At 40.3% G+C, this 16,639-nt stretch overlaps 1 protein-coding gene across 1 annotated transcript in view; it reads right to left on the minus strand.

Moving 5' to 3' along the window:
* Positions 1-16,639, minus strand: part of DST (dystonin) — a 494,547-nt gene that overhangs the window by 48,566 nt on the left and 429,342 nt on the right. Inside the window, exons 68-76 of the mRNA XM_060021645.1 lie at positions 12,945-13,064; positions 12,671-12,778; positions 10,764-10,982; positions 7,150-7,353; positions 5,649-5,880; positions 4,602-4,828; positions 2,838-2,960; positions 2,604-2,705; positions 449-550 (exon numbers count right to left, since the gene is read on the minus strand). Of these exons, the coding sequence (XP_059877628.1) occupies positions 449-550; positions 2,604-2,705; positions 2,838-2,960; positions 4,602-4,828; positions 5,649-5,880; positions 7,150-7,353; positions 10,764-10,982; positions 12,671-12,778; positions 12,945-13,064 (1,437 nt within the window). The remainder of the gene's footprint in view (positions 1-448; positions 551-2,603; positions 2,706-2,837; positions 2,961-4,601; positions 4,829-5,648; positions 5,881-7,149; positions 7,354-10,763; positions 10,983-12,670; positions 12,779-12,944; positions 13,065-16,639) is intronic.

Below are 16,639 nucleotides of genomic sequence, written 5' to 3' on the forward strand. Positions count from 1 at the left end.
TAATAAAGTTCTAAAAATCCTTACAGTATAGTATACATATGTAATATGTCAAACACACACACACACACACACACACACACACACACACACACACACGCACGCCCCCATACCTCATCCTACACCCAGTATGAGGATATATGAAAGGCTATAAATCAAATCTTACGAGTGCTTGATTCTGGTTACATAACATTTTGTTTTGCTAATTTGCATTTTTCTGATTTTTCTATAATGAACAGGAATTGATTTAGTAAGAAAAACTACTAGTATTTTGTATCCTTTATTTAACGAGCACTTATACATAACCTATTATGTGCAGGCACTATATTAAACCAGTTCCATAATCAAAATGTAACACTTCAATTATATAAAATAAATTTGCATAAAGCATCCCATGAATCAAGAACTTAAAAATGCAACGTTTGATGAATTTCTCAGCTCCTACCCATACCTTCAGCTCCTCAATCTGCTGCTTGACAGTTTCAAGATCTGTTCCAATTGGAGACAATGAAGCCAATTTGCCACCTGCAATATCTACCCAGTCGAATATTGCCTGAAAAACACGTTAGGTCATGTTATTATAACAGTATATTTGAAATTACTACAACACCTCAAGTGCAATAGAAAAGTATAATCATAAATCTGTAAAGATATTAAGCAATGAGCCTGTTTTACAAATAAGGTAAAAGTGGCAACATACTGGAACAGTTATCCCAAATATGAAATAGATGAAACCTCCAATTTTGCATCCAAATTTGTAGAAGAAATTCTATCTTGAATAGAATCTTAGAATATTGAGAACTTTCAAGAAAAGTCTATTTGAAAAAAAAGTTTTATAAATTCACCACACAAAATAAAATTCTCTGTACTCTGTCTGCCTAAAAGGCAGATTGTATAAATATATTGAGAGAAAAAGATTCAAACCCATCTGTTCATTCAAATAATCAAGAAGTTTACTGTTTGGCACGTGAAACAATTTGTCTCAAGTAAACTCTTCTGTATTACTGAGATTAGCATTAAAATCCTGCACGTATAATGATTAAGACCATTATTCTGAACTGCGACAAAACTTCAAAATCTCCTATCTTCTTGTTCGTTTTAGGCAACACAAACAATCTTTTTTAAAAAGGCTCCACTCACATTTTTTTTTTCAGGTTCTGAATACACAAAATTATTCTGCCATTTAATGAAGTTGCCAGGCCATACAGTACTGAGAAAAAAAACCTTGGGAAATATCTGGTAGTTTAAACTGATCATGATAAACCCTAAGAACGTGAGCAGCAACTTGGGAAATAAAATGCCTTTCACTTTACAATCAAACCTTGAAACCTCTGGAGTGTCTGCAGCTTTGGACACTTACCTACAGCTCTTTTAATCCATCACTGCCTTTCATCCCCACACATGTGATGCTACTGACCTAGGACCAGCAGGACCTGTGATGGGCCTTGTTTTTCTAGCAACGGTGATGAGACAAGCCTTCGTGTCCAGCTGTGACCCTGACCTCCTGGGGCTAACGGGTGCAGTGGTGGCAGAGCCATCTCCAGCCCCAGGAGAGGATACAACCTCTGTGACCCACCAAACGAATTTGAAAATCACGATCTGGCCTCACAGATGGACGTAGAGCTTGACTGGTTACTGGCCACTGCTATCCAACCAATAAATTATCACTTTGGTTAAAAAAAAAGGAGTGGGGGGGTTATAATAAGGTGTCACTTGTAGTGAATTTTTTATATATTTGCAAAGTTCAAAACACTTTTCTGCTGGCATAAAGCTGGGCTTGTGATATTTATTTTTATAAATATAGAAATGAAGTGGCCTAATAAAAGGGAAAAGATGTTCTCATCTGAGCTTTAAAAATAATATTCTCTTGGTGTTATGGAAATACTTAGAGAGGCCTTTTCCATATGGTTGGATGAAGGATTCAACTGCTGCCACTCTGTTAGGAAATGGAATAAAGTTAAGGAAGGTAGGGAGAGAAATATCCCTGAGTTGGCCTCAACTGACAGGAGAATTTTTAATATTAAAAAAATAAACTTAAAAACTAGTTAATGAACTGAATGAGAACCCTTGAGTGATGTGAAAAACAACCATTAAAAGGAATTATATACATGGGAAAGAAGAAAACACTTTTTGCAAGACAGATTATGACCTAATAAAATAGAAATCTATTTTAGTTCACCGGGAACACTGGCTTCAAATCAAATTTCTTTACATCTGACTTGTGCTACACTTAGTGACATTTTTAGATAGTGTTTACTCCTTTCATTTTATTCCACTCGGCTCTAGAGCAGAGCTCAGACTCAGCTCCATTTCACTGTCTGGTGTTGAGCCATTTATGAAAAATACTGTGACTTTCACTTTAAAAAGTTAAAATATTTCTTTTCAAAGTAAATTTCACTGAATGTGTGTATAAGAATGTGTTTAGGGGTGTATATGAATCTGTACATATCTCCAGTGTCAGAAATCTCTTCGAAAAGGCAAAGCATGAATTGAAGCAGGTGAGTTAACTGCATCACACTTGCAGCTCCGGGGACATACTGATGCGTGAATTTGTAAGCATCACTTATCACCTGATCCCTCCCTCCAGGAGACCCTGTAAGCCTTACCTGCAGTCCATCCTGGTACTGAACAGCAGCCTGCATTGCCTCCTCAAGTCTGTCCACCCGGTCTTTCCAAGCTTTATTTAGAGAATCCCAGGCTGAATTTAACTACAATGTAAATATTAGAACTCTTTCAGTATCATATGCTAAGTTTCCGACTACTTCTATCAAATATGTTTTAGTTAGAAAAATCCTTTTAAAAAACCATTCTGATAAGAGTAGAAAATATGCAGGTTGTACCTCGTCTATACTCTTCTTAACAATGGGCTTGTCGGGTTCCCCGCAAGCGGCAATGAGTTCAGAACCCAGGTTAATAACCATATCCAGCTCTTCCTGCAATCCGTCTATCTCCTCCCTTATGACCTAGAATAAGAAATGACAGCCTTACTTTAAAGCCAAACCACAATGAAACTAAAAAGATGCACAAGACATTGATGGTAGTTATTTCTAGGAGGCAGGATTGTAACCAATTTTTATTTTCTTCATTCTGTTTTCTAAGTTTTGGCACTAAATTTTTTCAACAAGGGAACACAAGAGCCATTTTAAAGAAAAATCAGTGTCCTTTGAGGAACAAATGTCAAATGCTTATTATAAAGACAGTATTTAGGAAATAATTCCATGTAACATATACCAGAATAAGTCTTTCAAAAAAAAAATCGACAATACTGAAAAGCATGGAAAGCCATTTTGTTTTTGTTTTTTAAACCAACTAGTTTGGCAACACACATTTAAAATAGACGTAGTATCATATAAGTTCAGAGACTTCACACAAATTAATGTAATTTGCTTAGTAGATTTAGGATAATCTAACTCTAGATTTTCATTTTTACCCCAGGACATGTAAAGTACCAAACAAACAAACAAACAAAAACTATGACAGAAATGCAGTATTCTACCTTGCTTTCATTTTCTCGGTTAAGTACACTTATTCATTCAAGATGCATTTATTTACCAAGGATGAACATGCCCCAAACCAGGCATCGGAGATACAGAGAAAATTAGACATGACTATTCCACTCAAGGGGCTCTGAGTCCACTGGGAAAGACAGAGGTACAGTCAACGATAAGTCATGCTCTGCGTTAAGTCCTTTGCGTGATGAGAATGTTATACGGATGGACTAACTCAGCTGAGTATACAAGAGGGTGGAGGCTGGCAACCCAACTGAACCTTGAAGCTTGAGTGGGATCTGCCAAGGAGAGTGGCAGGAAAGATATTCTAGGCTAAGGAAATAAAATGTGCAAAGATTCAGACGCTAGAAAGAGCACGGCAGCTTCAGAGAAAGCCATAAGAGAAGGAGCTTGGTAAAGGAGCAGTAGAAAAAAAATGACTTTGGAAACACAGGCCTGAGCTAGGCTGGGATGGAAAAGGTTGATACTGTGTTCCAGGTAGTTTGGACTTTAGGCAGTAGGCAGTGGACGCCTTGAGGGCTTTTAACCAGCAGGAGATCTAGAGGGACAATGGGCAAAAAGGTTAGAGGCTGGTGGGAAAAGAGACTCCACAGGCAGGGGTACCGCTCAGATTACTTTCTTAGGCAAGAAAGAGAGATGACGAGGCCCCTGAAGTAAGGCAGAAACAATGGGGATGGAGAGAAACTTTCTAAATAAACATTCTCCATGGGAAACCTGTGGGTGGACTCTGTCCCCTACTACATCTCTGTGCATTCCACTTTCAGGACCAAATATAAATTCTAATAGTGTAATTCCAAATATTTATACCAAAGGAATCCAACATTCATGCTACCACAACTTATTTTTTAAACTTTTTTTTTTTTTTTTTTTGGTACGCGGGCCTCTCGCTGCTGTGGCCTCTCCCGTTGCGGAGCACAGGCTCCTGACGCGCAGGCTCAGCGGCCATGGCTCACGGGCCCAGCCGCTCCGCGGCATGAGGGATCTTCCCGGACCGGGGCACGAACCCGTGTCCCCTGCATCGGCAGGCGGACTTTCAACCACGGCGCCACCAGGGAAGCCCTATTTTTTAAACTTTAAATGAGATTCTCTGCTTACCTCTGCTGCTTCCTGCTGTTGTTTTACTACCGAGGGATCGATCCCAGGATCCTCCAGATCCCGGATGAAGTCTTGAGTATCTTTAGTGGTGACCACCAGTGACATGTGATCACACCAGAACTTCTCTGCTAATTCCATCACATCCAGTAGCTTGGCTTCCCTTTCTTCCACCAGTGTGTGTATGTTCTCCCAAATGAAAACCATTTGGTCTAGCTTATCCTGAACAGCTACAGAGCAGAACAATATCAAAAAGACACACCCTTTAAGCAATAAAGCACAACGTTCTCATTCACCCAGGAACAATCATTCAATTTTCCAAGGATCTAAACCTGGACCAAATTTGGGTTGAGCCTAGTCTACTGGGTATCACTGGGCCCAACCGCCTTTCCAGGCAAATACAGGATCTGAGGGTGTCCTGCTCCTCCGGAACCAAGGTTTCCTGACAAAAGACAATGCTCAGAGGCATGTGAACTCAGGGGAGACCTGAGTTCACCAAGGCTGGCCCTAGTATATTCTTTACGCTCTCCAAATCAAGAATAGAGATATCTGCTTAGTCGCAGGAACACAACAAAGCAGGATACATATTTTGGGCTTACTTCTAGAGTCCTCTTACCGTGAATTTCCACTGACCTCTGCACAGGCCCTTCCTTTTGACCCCAGCTCAGACATTTAAGGTGCTTGGCTAGGGTCCTGGTTGCCATTTCTGTGGCTATGGGACAGAGTATCCATGACATAAAGTAGTGTAGTCAGAGGAAAAAATACCCTTAGGTTTGGTCTTACTAGCATTATGCTTAACCAACTGATTTAAAGGGCCCAGAGAACATATGGTTTTTGTATCATGGCACATGTTGTAGTTACTCAACTGATTTCACAAACACAGGAAGACATTAACAAGGGACTGGTGTGCACAGCCCTTCCACCCCGAACATGTCACATCTGCAATACCTTTTCTAAAATCTGGCATGTTGATATGCAACTGGACTGTCAAGGAACATTCACAATTGTTTTGAGTAAAGTTCAGTGGTTCCCTCATCCTGAAAGGATTACCTTTGGCAGATATGTCCTTGTCAGTGCCCTGGGACCGAGCGATCATCTCCTCTCCCCTCTGCCTGAGGGTCTCGTACAGAGGCTGCAGCTTCTCCATGTCCACGGCCACGTTCTTATTCTCACTGACCTGCTCCTTGATCTTCTCCACCTCTGCTGAGATGGAAGGCGGCTGCCGCAGACGCTCCACCACACGCTCCAGGCTCTCCAGGATCTGGTCGATCTTGTCGTGGAACTGGGAGTAAAAGAGAAGGGCCATTTATGGAGGAAAAGACCTGTGAGGCCAAGGGTGGGATTTAAAATGATAACACACCTATCTAATGTCACAGTCAAGAATGAAACCTTGGCCCTTCTGTGAACACATCCATCCAAAGAGTTATATCCAGCTGGTGTGTGAAGACATTCCTAAAATCACAACTCATAGGCACCTCTCCGTGTCACACTGCTTATGGGGATGGGACTGCTTCTTGCAAATAACTGAGTAAATTCATTAAGAAACTGTATATGTTAATATATAATTGGACCACTTGACAGCAGCATTTTACTAGTGCTTCATCTTACCATAATTCAAATTAACTTTGAAAATTAGGTTCAATAATCTGGGTGTTTGTCTATCAACACTGATAGTTTTATTCACTTTTACTGATTATTTTGGCATCCTCGAAAAGTTATATTATTAAATGTAAAATTCATGGGCAGTTTTGATGAGATGAAAGGGATTTCTTAAGTTATAAGTTTCCTGAACTAAAAAATGTTTAAAAATTAAAAAAAAAAACAGAAACCTTCCTGAGGTTGTAATGGAAGTTTATATTTAATTCCTGGCCAAACACATAGTCAGATCCATGAAAGAATTTTAAATTTCCACTTGCAAAGGCACCACAGACAATGAAGCAAAGTTACGAACACTTGTTCATTTATAGATTCCACACTATGCTCAACATTAAAGGAATTATCGGTCAGGATTACAGAAAATGGACCGCTCTCATGCCAGTGATCTAACGATAAAAACCAAAACCTTCAAAACGGAAAATCTGTAGGTAACTGCAAATCAACTTCTTGAAAAAGGTATTCTCAAAACGAAAAAAAAAAAAAAATCGATTTCCAACTGCAAATTTTTTCCTTCTTATTCAGCCTAGCATTCATAGTCTTTCTTCTATTGCTGTCTTGGGAATGTTTTATTAATGATGATAGTAACACTTTCTTTCATTTCTTCCAATGGTAAACACTGCATTCTACTCTGGATGGGCACTTATTTAGGTATCTGGACAACGATGACAGCTGTATGCTTCTTAAATCATTGAAAATTATGTTTTATTTATATATAAGCAGGCGGAGAAATATAAGGATCGGACACTGGCAAATATCACCTCAGAGACCAAAACGTCAATACTCAGAGTTAATGCAGTGAAACAATTTTAGCTGGAATTGAATCAGCACATCCGGGAAATGTCTTTCCACACTCTGCTGTCGGGGAGACCATCGCACTGCTGGTGCAAAGCATTACCTGAGCAGACTGAGAAATGGCTTCATCCAGCGCCACAGCCCGCTTTTTGACATCTTCTTTAATTTGACTGTAGAGAGTGTCAGCAGCCACGTACTTCTCTTGGATAGAAAACCCTTCCCTCGGGCTCAATTCCAGTAACTGCGGCCCAGTTTTGTTCATCTTATCTATATGCGGCTTGTGTTCGGCTATCAACTCTCGCAGTTGCTATAACAAAGCAAACAGCGTCTCAGTTTCTCAGAGGCACACCTCCACAGTACAGCTGTCAACATCCGCAGCGCATCCAGCTGGCAAGAAACTCCACACAAACACCCTCTCGTCACAAGGCACTGAACGCACAACCCTCTGCCAGGGAGAGATCCCCTGACACAAAGATTAAACAACGGTCTGGTCATGTCAAAGTCCTTTTCAGGGTACATGCAAAAATGCTGGATGAGTGAAATAATGAATCCCAGTTTCATTACGCCTTTCCTACCGAGAGCAGTACAGTCTGACGAGAGTATTAGCCAAGGGTCATATTACATGAAAGGATTATGAACTCACTACATCCCAACCTACAGAGACCGAGCCATAACTCTCTGTATTCCTTTCTGCACACTCATGATACATACAAAAGTTATTCAAAAGGAAGGAAGGGAGAGGGAGGGAGAGGAAGAAAGGAAGAGGAAAAAAGCACAGTAGAAGGTAGACACAATGATGAGAGAGAACAATGACAGATAAAGCTAAGTTAGGGGGATTTAAGCTCCCAAGGGATTGTCATTACATTATATGTAAACCAATACAAAATATGTCCATATATATTACATTATATATCTGTGAGTCTGTTCTATGTACATATATGATATGTATGATATATAAACATAAACAAATCTATCTGTATTTATTTTTAAATGTTAATGGCTGCAAGGATAATCAATCCATCAAATACACAGCTGTATACTGAGCATTATCTATAAAGTGTATTTAAGGAAAAATATGTGACCTATGAATATTATGCATAATACAGTATCATCTAATCAAGAGATACAATGATACTGATGCTAATGAGGGGGCGTGGAATCCAGGTGGAGCCCCATTCCTTCTAGGGAAATGGATCAATCTGGAATCTTTACACTCCACGGAATCCAGGGTCTCCCATGACTGCCTGCAGGTTTCTCTGGGGCAGACCTCCGTGCAGCATTGAGGTGCCCTCTACTGTACTCCATTATTCATGAGGTTCCCTAATCAGCAGTTTCTCGTCCTCACCAGAAGATGTGTCTCCAAACTGTTTGCTATCCAGCCCCTAAGAAAAGCCTCTCTGAGAGAAATTATATTCAGGAAAGACAGTCTAGAGGAAAGCGATCTTTCCCTGTAAATATTTTAACTTCCATCATTCATCAAGCAGAATCACCAGGACGGCCACATACCTGGATTTTTATTAAAAGTGCCACTAAAATCAGTCATATAAATTATTTCCAAAGTGGTTGAGAAAACTGGTTCATTACATCATGAACAATCCCCAATGTACTATCCCTATTTTTGAAGTTTTTCTGAAGACGGTCTCAAAACTCTTTTGGAAAAGAGCTAAATAAACACAAATTCAATTTGTAAAAAAAAAAAGGAGGAACGTCTACTGAATCTACACAGCCCGCTGTGATTTCCTACTTGTGTTTTACATTGTTTGGTATCTTCATGCTGTTTTACAGAATGGAAGTGGTGACAGTAAGACCAGCCACCATGCAATCTCATGGGGAAGAAACGTGTCACACGAGCTCTGGCTTCAACATTCTCGAAGCCATGTTTGAAAACAAGCTCACACTTTGATTACCAAGAGACTCTCAGTAAAGTAAGGAATCTCTGCTGAAAGTTCTTGAGTGGCCTGGAGTCTAAGTAGATCTCACCTGTGCAGCATCACCATGAGACACCTTTGCTGGGAGGTAGCCAGATGAGCCTTCTTAAGACCATTCCATGACAGACAAGAAAAAAGCCACGGGATACCTACTTGGGGATGTGTGCACATGGAGAAAGGGCCCAGCAGGAGATGTCTTTTGCCTCATAGGTAACAAAATGATTCTTGGCAGCTATCCTAAGAGTCCACTCATGCTGGAGATACTTAATGTGAACTTAAAAGAGATCTACCATTTATTTATAACACAGCTCTCGGGGCCATTTTTCATTCCTGGCTAGAATGAACTAGAAGATGTTCCCAAGAACAGTGAAGAGGATGCTGTAGAGTTGCAGAAGAAATGCTGCAAATATTCTATAAAATTTAGCTTGAACAATTTGAAGACTTGGCTACGAAGTTTTGAAGCTCCCTTTCTAAATAAAGATCATACATTTGTTTTGAGAACTGAAAGATAATGCCAAACAAGAAAATTAACTCAATTTTGAAATATTCCATGCAATAATGATCCTTTTTGTCCTATTTGATGTTATGCTAGAAAACAGCTATTCAGATCTCACTTCAGAGTAGAAGAAATCCATGAAACATTTTATACTAAAAATCATTCAGTGGGTAGGCATCAGGATTTCTCTCAAAAATAACCTTTCTACTAAAATTAAATTCAATTATACATAGTTTATAAGTCTCCCACTGAATTATTTAGATAGAACGCCATAAAATTTCCATTTTGCATTAAAGTGTTCTCTAAAGCTCTTCTAAACAAATACTTAGAGATATTCTTCAATGTTAATACACTAAAAAAGTAAACAAATAAGATTAATAAGTATGTTACATACTTCAAACAATGATGTAATATATCCTGAGTTAAACTTGACACACGCACACACACAATGATAAGTCTCAGGGTACATCTTGTGCAGATCTGGGAGAGCAACTAGGTTCACAAGATCATAAATAACAAGAATTCCAGACTTTCTTCTGACAGTCTTGAATCCTCTCACTTAAACCCTTGCAAAATTTTAAGCTACATTAACATTTCGGAGACTACTGAAATGAGGGCCTCATAATGCCATTTTATGTGTTTAAAACATGACATATTTGTAGATGGAAATATACTCTCTTGTTTACTCATGTAAACTTATAGAAGCAGAGAACTTCAAAATATTTCCATGTACAAAAGGAAAAGAAAAAAAAAAGTGGGGGGACAATTTGTCTTTAAACTTCAGCATTTTTTCCTTTTCACAGAATTCGATTTTACAACAATGCTATTTTGACGTATTTGTTATAGCGTACATTTTCTCCAAGCTCAATGTCCTTGTCTATTTGATGTTGCTTCCATGTATTGCTACATTTTGCTTACATTCTGGATGGCTCTAACCACTATATATTAGTCAAATTAGTGTACACTGAAAGCAATTCAACATGATCAGTTGAAAGTACTTCGAAAGCTTATTTCTCTAACATTTTAAAACAATGATTTTGTTTCTGTACTCAGTTTGCACTGCAAACTACTGGGTAAAAGCTGTGACATCATGATGACATACACAGTGTGCCTGCCCACATGAGTCGTCCCACTGCAAAACTGGACAACAGGGCAGCAACTCGGAGGTAAGCAAACTGTGCAGACCAGAACGCTAAAACTTCCTCATCACAGAAGGTGTCTGCATTAGAAACACCCTAAAAATCGTGATTCTCTTTCCATGGGGTCTCCAGTACTCTCTGGCACCAAGCTTACACGATGTTCTTCCTGCTGTTGCCTCAGGGTTTCGTACTCCAGGGCAGGGGCAGGAAGCTGAGTGATGATCCTCTGTACGTCTGTCAGCCACGGCCAAAGTTCTTCATATGTTTCCCAGAACTGGTTAACCAGGGACTGTGCCCGTTCTAACTGCAGATACCTCTCTGAGTTTATCTGGCAGATGGCATCATAGTTCTTCAATACCTTGTCCAGTTTTTTCTAGAAAATCAGATGACAAAATGTGTTTAACCGGGCAGGCAGGCCAAGGAACACATATATATACTCCAGAATGCTTGTCCAGCACAATATACCTGGTGCAGAGTAAGCACTCAACAATGCATGGTAAATGAACAGAGGCTAGTTCGATTTTAATTGCTTCTATGTATAAAAGTTCATTTTAAATTAAAGAAAGGCCCTCCCATGTTGTTGCATAAGGAAGTCCCTCCTTTTCAAGGCTGAATAATATTCCATTGTATGCTAATGGTGTGTTCTTACTACAATAAAAAAAATTTCATATACACATGTAGAAAATAGCAAAAATGTAAAAAATGTCTTGAAAGTACAACTGGAGATCAGGCTGATAAAGGATGATATATTCCTGCAGTGGATTTCTATGCAGTTGTCAAAAATCAGGGGATTTGATGACATGCAGAACTTCTCAAAAACAAAAAAAATTAGGTGACAAAACCACAAAAAAAAGAATAAATAAAAAGCCTCAAGTTTTTATGACTAAGACACTGAGCTCTCCAAACATAATAAGCAAAATTCTCCAGCCATTCTTCTAGGTCTTCTAGGTGAGAGAAAGGTCTGGCATGAGCCTGGCAACACTGACATTACTTTCTGTTAAAACATAAGGACTCTCTTTCACAAATGAAATTCTAAGAGGAGCTGCTGGTCAGCAAAATTAATTAAATAGATGAGAAGCAAAATAGAACATTATGCTATCCACTGATGTTATGGGGTGGTCACAGAGATCTCGATTATGGTACAAATTCACTTCATAATCCAAAAGCAAAAGATAAAGCACAACAGCAATCCAATAAACCACAGAATAACACAAAAATTCTCTCATGATCATCTGTATTTTTCACACCAGAACCTTCACAAAAATAATAAAGGAAAGATTAAATTATAAACAAGTGAAGTGCCACTGTAGAGTATTTAAATAAAAGATTAAGTATTAATATACAGTGCACAGTCTACTATTTGCCTATGGTATACCTTGAAAACAATGCACCGTCTTTTAAATGTGATCTTACGCATATACATTTGTATATATTGTTTTTGCCATGGGATATTTTCCTACCAGAAGCATTAATATATATTAATTTCTTTAGGCTTCTCAGATGTCTGACTATGAATTGAACTAAACATTTTTATTTATGGCTGGTTTTCCATCAATGTAAAGGATCGTTAAAACTACATAAACTGAATACTTCCTTAATGATTCCGCTCCTTTTTTTCCTATACAGATTACTGTAACTTTATACAGAATGAATTTCAGTTAGGGAGAACCACATACTTTGAGTTTTGTTTCAGCTCCAGCGGCCCCAATGTTCCTGAAGCCAATAAACAACAGCTGACATACAGAATAACAATTTATACTGATAATAACAGTGATAATACAGAGAACATTAATTGGATGCTTAATGTATCCCAGTTACTCAAGGACTCAAACCTTAACAGCTTTTCTGTCTATTAAAAAAGATTATCCCCAGGGTGATTCCCTTAAGGAGTATTCCTTTCACTCTTATTCTATAAGCTTGAAAAACGCCTTATTTGAAACTAATGACTTAGCTGTTTAAACAGCAGCTGTGGATAAAGGAAAAGCGCTTTTCTCAGAGTGAAAGCCCCACACATGCTGTTTGCTCACAAGTCTCACATCAGTCACGTGGACGAGATCATACCTTCATCGGCTGCTTTTCCTCTTCGCTGCATGTGCTCATGATTTTATGTCCAGATTTAACAAGCTCATCAATAATATCCTTGTGGCGCAAAATCTCCATGGTGAATGTCTGTATTTACCAAAACAAAGATTTTTTTTTTAAAGAGTGTATGACTAAAACAAAAACAATTAGGCAAAGCAGTTAAAATGACCAAGTTACATTCAATCATGCAAGTGCATTTCCTTGGAGCACACTGACAAACCATGTAGATGCAACTGGAAATGTGTGCCTTCACCTTTTGAACCTGCAGCTGAGCGGAGGTCTGGTCTTGCTCAAGCCTGATGTCACCCAGAGATGTCAATTTTTTGTCTGTTTCACTAATCCAGGCTAACTCTGCATCAGCCGCTTGGTCAAACTAAACAAAAGATAAATAATCAGGTCAGCAAGTTCCTGTAACTGGTGCCAGAGAAATACCTATCTACATTTCTTTCAAATACCCTTATCACACAAATGGAAAATGTGAGCTTGTCTCTTCATGGCAACCTGAAATAATCCATGATAGTGACTGATGTTATAAAGAAAGGAGAACTTTCCACAGAGAAAGTAAACACAACCTCTTAAAACGTGCTGGATCCATAACATGACATTAATGATGTAAGGACAGCTAATACTGCTGCCTTCTCTCTGGTGGTGGTAAGGATTTTCTCTTTAACAATATTGTACAAATTGTGCAGCACAGGGAACTCTACTTAATGCACTGTGGTGTCCTAAATGGGAGGGAAATCCAAAAGGGAGGGGATATATGTATATGTATGGCTGATTCATTTTGCTGTGCAGTAGAAGCTAACGTAGCATCATAAAGCAACTATACTCCAATAAAAATTAATTAACAAAAAAAATCATAGTGTGCTCATGATCCTGTACTGCAACAACTGAAGAAAATGAGGAACTCTGCATCTTTCTGACATGGAAAGAGATCTGGAAAAAAAAATACTATACAAATTGAAAAGCTATAAAAGTCAGTAGCTGGGGCTTCCCTGGTGGCGCAGTAGTTGAGAGTCTGCCTGCCAATGCAGGGGACACAGGTTCGTGCCCCGGTCCGGGAAGATCCCACATGCCGCGGAGCAGCTGGGCCCGCGAGCCATGGCCGCTGAGCCTGTGCGTCCAGAGCCTGTGCTCCGCAACGGGAGAGGCCACAACAGTGAGAGGCCCGCTTACCGCAAAAAAAAAAAAAAAAAAAAAAAAGTCAGTAGCTGGACACCATCTTTTTTTTTTTTTTTTGCAGTACACGGGCCTCTCACTGTTGTGGCCTCTTCCGTTGCGGAGCACAGGCTCCGGACGCACAGGCTCAGCGGCCATGGCTCACGGGCCCAACCGCTCCGCGGCATGTGGGATCTTCCCGGACCGGGGCACGAACCTGTGTCCCCTGCATTGACAGGCGGACTCTCAACCACTGTGCCACCAGGGAAGCCCCGGACACCATCTTTAAATCACTTCATCCTTCACTTTATCACGTTAATATGATATGTAGGTAGCATGCTGTTATCAAAGTACAAAATCCCTAGCAAAAAGAATGACATATTCCCATTTATTTACTCTGTGTGTATATGGGAAATACCTTTCTATGTATGCAGAGTATACCCCCAAATGTCTCATGTATCATTCTTTTACATCTCATTTAATAACAGCAGAAAACATTTTCAAGAGCATTCTTAAATATTTCAAGAGATTTTCTTTTCTTGAGCATAACAATAATTCATGGTAGAAATTTGTGAAGTATGGAAAAATATACAGAAGAAAATTAAAAGCTGGAGTTAATACCGTTGGTATTTTAGTGAATTTTCTTCCAGAAGTTGAGATTTAGAAAGCTCTGGGATAATACTGTATAAACAGTTTCATATCCTGCTTTTTCATTTATCATGAACATTTCCCATGTCATTAAATGTGATTTTTAAAATTCCATCATTGTATTCTAGCATACCTGGATATTTTCACTTAGGTTCCCTGCATTTTTTCACTATTATATAAACAAGCCTGTAACGAATATCCTTGTATATAAATCTCTGTTGGCATCTCTAATTAGTTCCTTAGGGTAGATTCCTAGAAGTTGACTTCTAAGTCAAAGAGCATGAACATTTTCAATACCTTGCATCAGATAAACCCCATGCCTTCCAGTTACCATAAATGAGTACAGAGGGCAAGTGACACCACAGCACCAACCATAAATGGTAACTAACAAAGCCTCAGTGGGAAAAGTGAAGCGGAGTGGACGTTGTGATTTTCAAGTCCAGTACTGCCAGAACCTCTAATGTTTCAGGAGCACCTGGAAATCCAGATTGGGGTCAGGGGATAACTAAGGGAGGAGAGACAAGGGTGGGGGTAAGGAACTAAACTGGAAAACAGTTCATACTTTTAAGACACTAGGCAACACTCCGCAGACTCACAGGAGGATGGGGTAGACCTACTTTTACCCTATCTCACAAGTACATCTCAGAGCCCTGGGCATTATACACAACGCATACAAGGAGGCTCTGGGAGGAGAGAGAAGAAAGCAGAGCTGCTATGAGTCTTGGACCCGAGGAGAAGCACGGGGGTGAGTTCCCTGGGTTTTCTTTGGCTTCCCATACCCTGGACTGGATGCTGGAGAAACTGCCACCCAGGAGCACCCAGAGGTGCAGAAAAAGCCCCAGGAAAACCTGTCTCCAGTCAAAGGAGCAGGAAAGGGGCGGCCTTGCAACACAGAAAACGTATAGACAATAACCATTCTACTCCAACCAAACACCACAGAAAAAAGCCTTGGCCTCCCCCCACTGCTGCCAAGCAAGGCTGAATGGGGAGCCCAGATTTCCACCCTCCTGAGCCTGGGCCCGACACCCCTGCCAGGGTGATGTCAGCGAAGTCGGGAGCTGGAACTTTCACTCCCACAGGCGACCACAGACCCCTGCTCCCAGGTCAGTGGAGACCACATGGGGAGCCTGGACCTCCCCCTCTCCTCAGGGTGGCATCAGGGAAAGCCTGTGGACAGTCAGAATTTTCACCATGGTGTCAGGGAGCTGGAACTCCCACTCCCACCCAGCAGTGAGCGGCGCCCGCCCCCCCCCACCCTTAGGTGTCCCACGAGGCTGCCTGGGGGACCTGGGATCTCCCCCCACCCTGGCAGCATCCCTGCTGCCTCTGCCAGAGCGGTGTCAGGAAAGCCGGCTAAAACAGAAGGCTTAATGAAGACCCAAGACACACAACACCGAGAACCCAGAACTCAAACCGAATTAAAGAGGATTATCAGCAGAGGCTAATACCTAGAAGATGATGTGAGAATTATCTGGCAGATTTTAGAGCAGCCATGATAAAAATGTTCCATGAGCAATTTCAAACGCAGTGGAAATGACGGAAAAATTAGAAGGCCTCAGCAACAAAATAGCAAGTCTCAGCAAAGACACAGAATATATGGAGAAGAACCAAATGGAAATTTTTAGAACTTAAAAATGTAATAACTGAAATAAAAACTCAGTGGATGAGACCAAGGAAGAGGACAGAGGAAAGAATGAGTGAAGCAGAAAACAGAATCACAGAAATCACCCAGCCTGAATAATAGAAAATAGACTGAAAAAAATGAACAGAGCCCAGGGCCTGAGGAACTATAATAAAAGAAAGTTCAAGTCACTGAGTCCCAGAAGGAGAGGAAAAATTGGCTGTGGCTGGAAAGTACTCAAACATTCTTGAAATAAAAAAGTTAGAGAAATGGAGACCAGATTTGTGACCAGGATTGAGGAAGAGGCAGAGGTGGGAGAGGGGACGGGTGTGGCTATAAAAGGGCAGCATGAGGGGGTCCCTGTGACGGAAACATTCCCTGTCTTGATGGCAGCCGTGTCAATTCCCTGCTCATGACGTTGTACCATAATTTTGCGAGATGCTACCACTGGGGAAACTGGGTGAATGATACAACGGGACCTCTGTATTCTGTTTTACAACTGCATGTGAATCTACAGTTAT

Source organism: Delphinus delphis, chromosome 10 (assembly GCF_949987515.2).
Source record: "Delphinus delphis chromosome 10, mDelDel1.2, whole genome shotgun sequence".
NCBI lineage: Eukaryota > Metazoa > Chordata > Mammalia > Artiodactyla > Delphinidae > Delphinus > Delphinus delphis.